The sequence below is a fragment of the Bombus vosnesenskii genome, unplaced genomic scaffold (assembly GCF_011952255.1).
Source record: "Bombus vosnesenskii isolate JDL3184/JDL3185 unplaced genomic scaffold, Bvos_JDL3184-5_v1.1 scf7180000013753, whole genome shotgun sequence".
Taxonomy (NCBI): domain Eukaryota; kingdom Metazoa; phylum Arthropoda; class Insecta; order Hymenoptera; family Apidae; genus Bombus; species Bombus vosnesenskii.
In genome coordinates, this window is record NW_022883205.1 from 333,456 (window position 1) to 336,961 (window position 3,506).

Consider the following 3,506-nt stretch of genomic DNA (forward strand, 5'->3'; position numbering starts at 1 on the left):
ATCAGGCATACATGACGCAATCACTTATTGCTGCAATCACTTGCCGTGTCTCCCATTTTGTTGTTCGGATCGCTTTTATGTTGACTCAATTGTCTTCCTTAATTTTCAACTCATTACTGAGCTCCTTTATTAATTCCTTCTTGGTTAACAGTGGATTTATATTTTTTATCTCTAAGGATGTTCTGTCCTGTAGTGCTATCAGTTGAAGTCTTTCTTCAATCATTCTTCTGATGTCCTCTATCACCTTTGCCGCTAATATTCTGTATTTTAAATCAATTAAAATATCATTCATTAAAATTTTGTATGTTTCGATCCACTGAGCAGTTCTACTTTTTTGCTATTTTCTGTTTTACTTTTCCAATACTAATTACCTCTATTATTCCAGAATTCTCTATTTTTTTCCTTTTTCTTCTCCTTCTTTCATCTATTTTCCAAACCCCGTTATCATCTTCTTGCGTTATCTAATTTCCAGTGTTTGCTCTACATACATCGGCATAAGTGGCTTCATCCCTTTTCTATTTTCTTCTTTCTTCTTCTCAGCTGGTGAGATTTGCTTTCTTTTCGTCGCTTCGATCATTTTTTGCCTCCTACTCATTAGGGTTTCCTTGCTGTTGTTCATTTCGTCTGTATAGCGTGGAAACATCTGTGTCATTGAAATTCTGCTATCAGAGATTACTCTCTTGTCCGTCCTACCACTCGTTATCTTTCTTCTTCTTGGCTTGTTAGTCCATTCAGTCAGTGACGTAGCATATCCGTCCATCATTCCTTCAATTTTAGCTATCTCCGAGTCCCTTTTTGAAACCAGATGTATTCGTCTTTTTAGGCTGCAGATACTTTCCACTGCATCCATCAATATCTAGGTTAAATGTTTCAGCTCACCTACTTTTATAATGATTGCATTCTTGCCATCTACTAGTTTGGTTTTATCTTTCTTTCCATCATGAATTGCAGCATTATTCTTTCTTTTGTTTTCTTTCTCTACGTGGAGACCGGGCTGGCGACTTACACGTTGGTTGTACTATCCGGTGCGACGTATCGAGCAAGTGATGACCGAGTGCCCTAGTTCGCCGCACCGAACACATCGGTTGGAAATGAAGGGTACATGTCCGGCGATGTTCACATTGAACGGCTGAATCCCCCTCGGAATTCTCGGTAACGCCTCCACTAGAGCGAAGGGGGGTAGGGGGAGGTCAATATTACTGCGCGCGCTTGGGCCTGCCCGCTCTGCCCTCGCACCCAATTCCTTCAACCCTTCACCTTTGTTCTTCTTCTTACGTCCGCGACGTCTTCTTCTCTTTCCCTTTTTTTTTTCTTTTCTTTCTCCACGGCGGAAATTCCTTACTACCTTCGCATATTCCGAGAGCTCGGAGGCCACCTGGGCTAAGGTCATTCCCGAGTTCCCCGCTGCGGCCGCCCCTCTCTCGATGTTTTTATTTTTTCTGCCTTTTGTTCTGTCCACTTTCGAGCCGACGATGTTGGTGGAGTCGTCCACCTCGTATTCCGACGTATCCATGGACGATAGCGAGGAATCCCTCCCCGTCTGCGACCTCACGGATTTCGCAGCGGGGAAGGCGCACGCACCTGAGGGTACCACTCCCTTGTTTTTAGTTGGCAACGGCGACTGCGACGGCAGCATGTACAGCCGCATTTCCGTTATCATAAAGTGGAACAGATCCTCGAGTCCCTGCAGTAGTTCACGAAGCCGCCAACGACCGAATCTTCTGTATTTTTCTTCTTCGTTATTACACGCTTCGCCGTGAAAGGGGCGCTGGCTCAACGCGAGTCGACGAGGTAGGCCCATGTCAGCCGTTCGGACTCCGGGTGTCATTCTTGTTGTCGTTGTCGTCCCTGTGACCGTCGGCCCCTCCGCCCTCTCTTTTTTATCTTCGCTTCTTTCCATCTCTGTCCCCTGCGTCAGCCGCGTCACCGTCTGTTGGAGGCGGCCCACCTTGCTCTCGAGGTTGCGCAGCCTCTCCAACGTGCGTGCGCTCGCCTCAGAGTCCTCTTCTCCCTCTTTTTCCGCTCCCCTGTCGTCGCTATTGGAACAACGGCGGTAGCGAAGAGGACTGGTCGGCGTCGCAGTTTTGCAAGTGGCGTCTATTTGCTCCCGAAGCATAGCGCTGGCTGCCCGCGCCTTACGGGACGCAATTATCAATCGCCTGATAAACGCCGGTTCCAAGTTCTCGGAGAAGGTCGCAATCCGCTCCACTTCCGTCATTTCGTGTGTTATCTGCGCGTCAAGTTCGGCGGCTGTCTGGCCGACCATTGGTTCCCGACTATTACTATCCGACCGCAACGATTGGGCAGTACTTCTCCTCTTCTTCACAGGAGCTGACGCTCCTTCGGTTTCAAGATCCGAATTCTCGTTCGTGCTATCGTCGTCAAATGCGGCGATCCTTCGATTCGGGCGCTTCTTCAACTTTACCAACGAGGAAGGTTTACCAAGCGGCGATTTTTTATCATCGAAGCTACGCCCCAACGGTAACTCGTTCCAAAAGTATTTAGACTGGCTCACTTCGGCACACGACGCGCTAGAATCTGTGGACGTCCTTCGTGGACGTGGATAGTAATCCACACTGCCTTTCTCATCACCAGACGCAGAGGCGCGTCCAAGGGCCTGGTGGTCCACCCCCGGACGGCCGCGGTTGCACGATGTCGACGCAGAGGGGCCCGCTTGACAACCCTCTACTGCGCCGGTACTGGGGTCTCCCTCCCCTGCACCGTAAACTGTATTCTTGTTACGATTGATATTCATATTATTTATTTAAATTTCGCCGAGGTCGTCACCATCAGTTCCAGTCCTAGTGCCACTCACTCTTCCGCACCTTACCCCGGTTAAAGCCGGTGTAGTGTGACGGGGAGCCCCAACGAGAAGGTGAGGTGAGTGGTCTTGACAGGTATGGGTCCACCAACTTCTCCGAAATTCTCCGCACCGGATCGGCAAATCGACGGATGTGCAAAGGCACCGACCGGCCGCCACCCGGCTATAGGACAATATCAGATTCATCAGGGTTTCCCAGGGCGTGGTACTACGCCGCGAGAACCCATACCCGTCTCGTGCTCCCCAATCTATCCCCAACGTTTTTCTTTTCTTTTTTTTACGTAGGGAAATCCTCATGGACACCTCGTCGCTCATCCGGAATCGGCGGGGTAGTGTTGGACTCTTAACGACTAAAATCCTACGATCGCTTATCTAATGCCGAACAGGAGTGCCTCTGGACCTCTTTCGAAGTGCTGCCGGAGCACTCCTGCATCATCTCCCTTTCTGAGGAAGCCAATTCTCGTATCTAATTCGGGCGTTAGGGGGGCATCACGGCTCCTAACACCACCCCCTGGGCGGTCGTGCAAGTACGAAGAGGTTCCAGAATCTCCTCGGCGTGACAAGCCCTATGACAATCCTTCAGGCTATTGATGTAAGTATCCTAGAAGCTAACAGTAATCGCGTTCTGAATCGATTGAAACAAACTTGGATACGCGTGATTTTTTCATGCTAAACTAGCATTTTT

At 49.2% G+C, this 3,506-nt stretch overlaps 1 protein-coding gene across 1 annotated transcript; it reads right to left on the reverse strand.

Moving 5' to 3' along the window:
• Positions 1-428: 428 nt before the first annotated feature.
• On the reverse strand, positions 429-3,052 carry LOC117238910. The gene has a single exon (XM_033504111.1). It carries the CDS (start codon positions 2,753-2,755, stop codon positions 1,019-1,021), a length of 1,737 nt encoding a protein of 578 aa, XP_033360002.1. The 5' UTR covers positions 2,756-3,052; the 3' UTR covers positions 429-1,018.
• Positions 3,053-3,506: the final 454 nt, after the last annotated feature.

Bases quoted from the DNA above. Each gene is read 5' to 3' on its own strand.
- LOC117238910 (XM_033504111.1), bottom strand. From the start codon at position 2,755: ATGAATATCAATCGTAACAAGAATACAGTTTACGGTGCAGGGGAGGGA.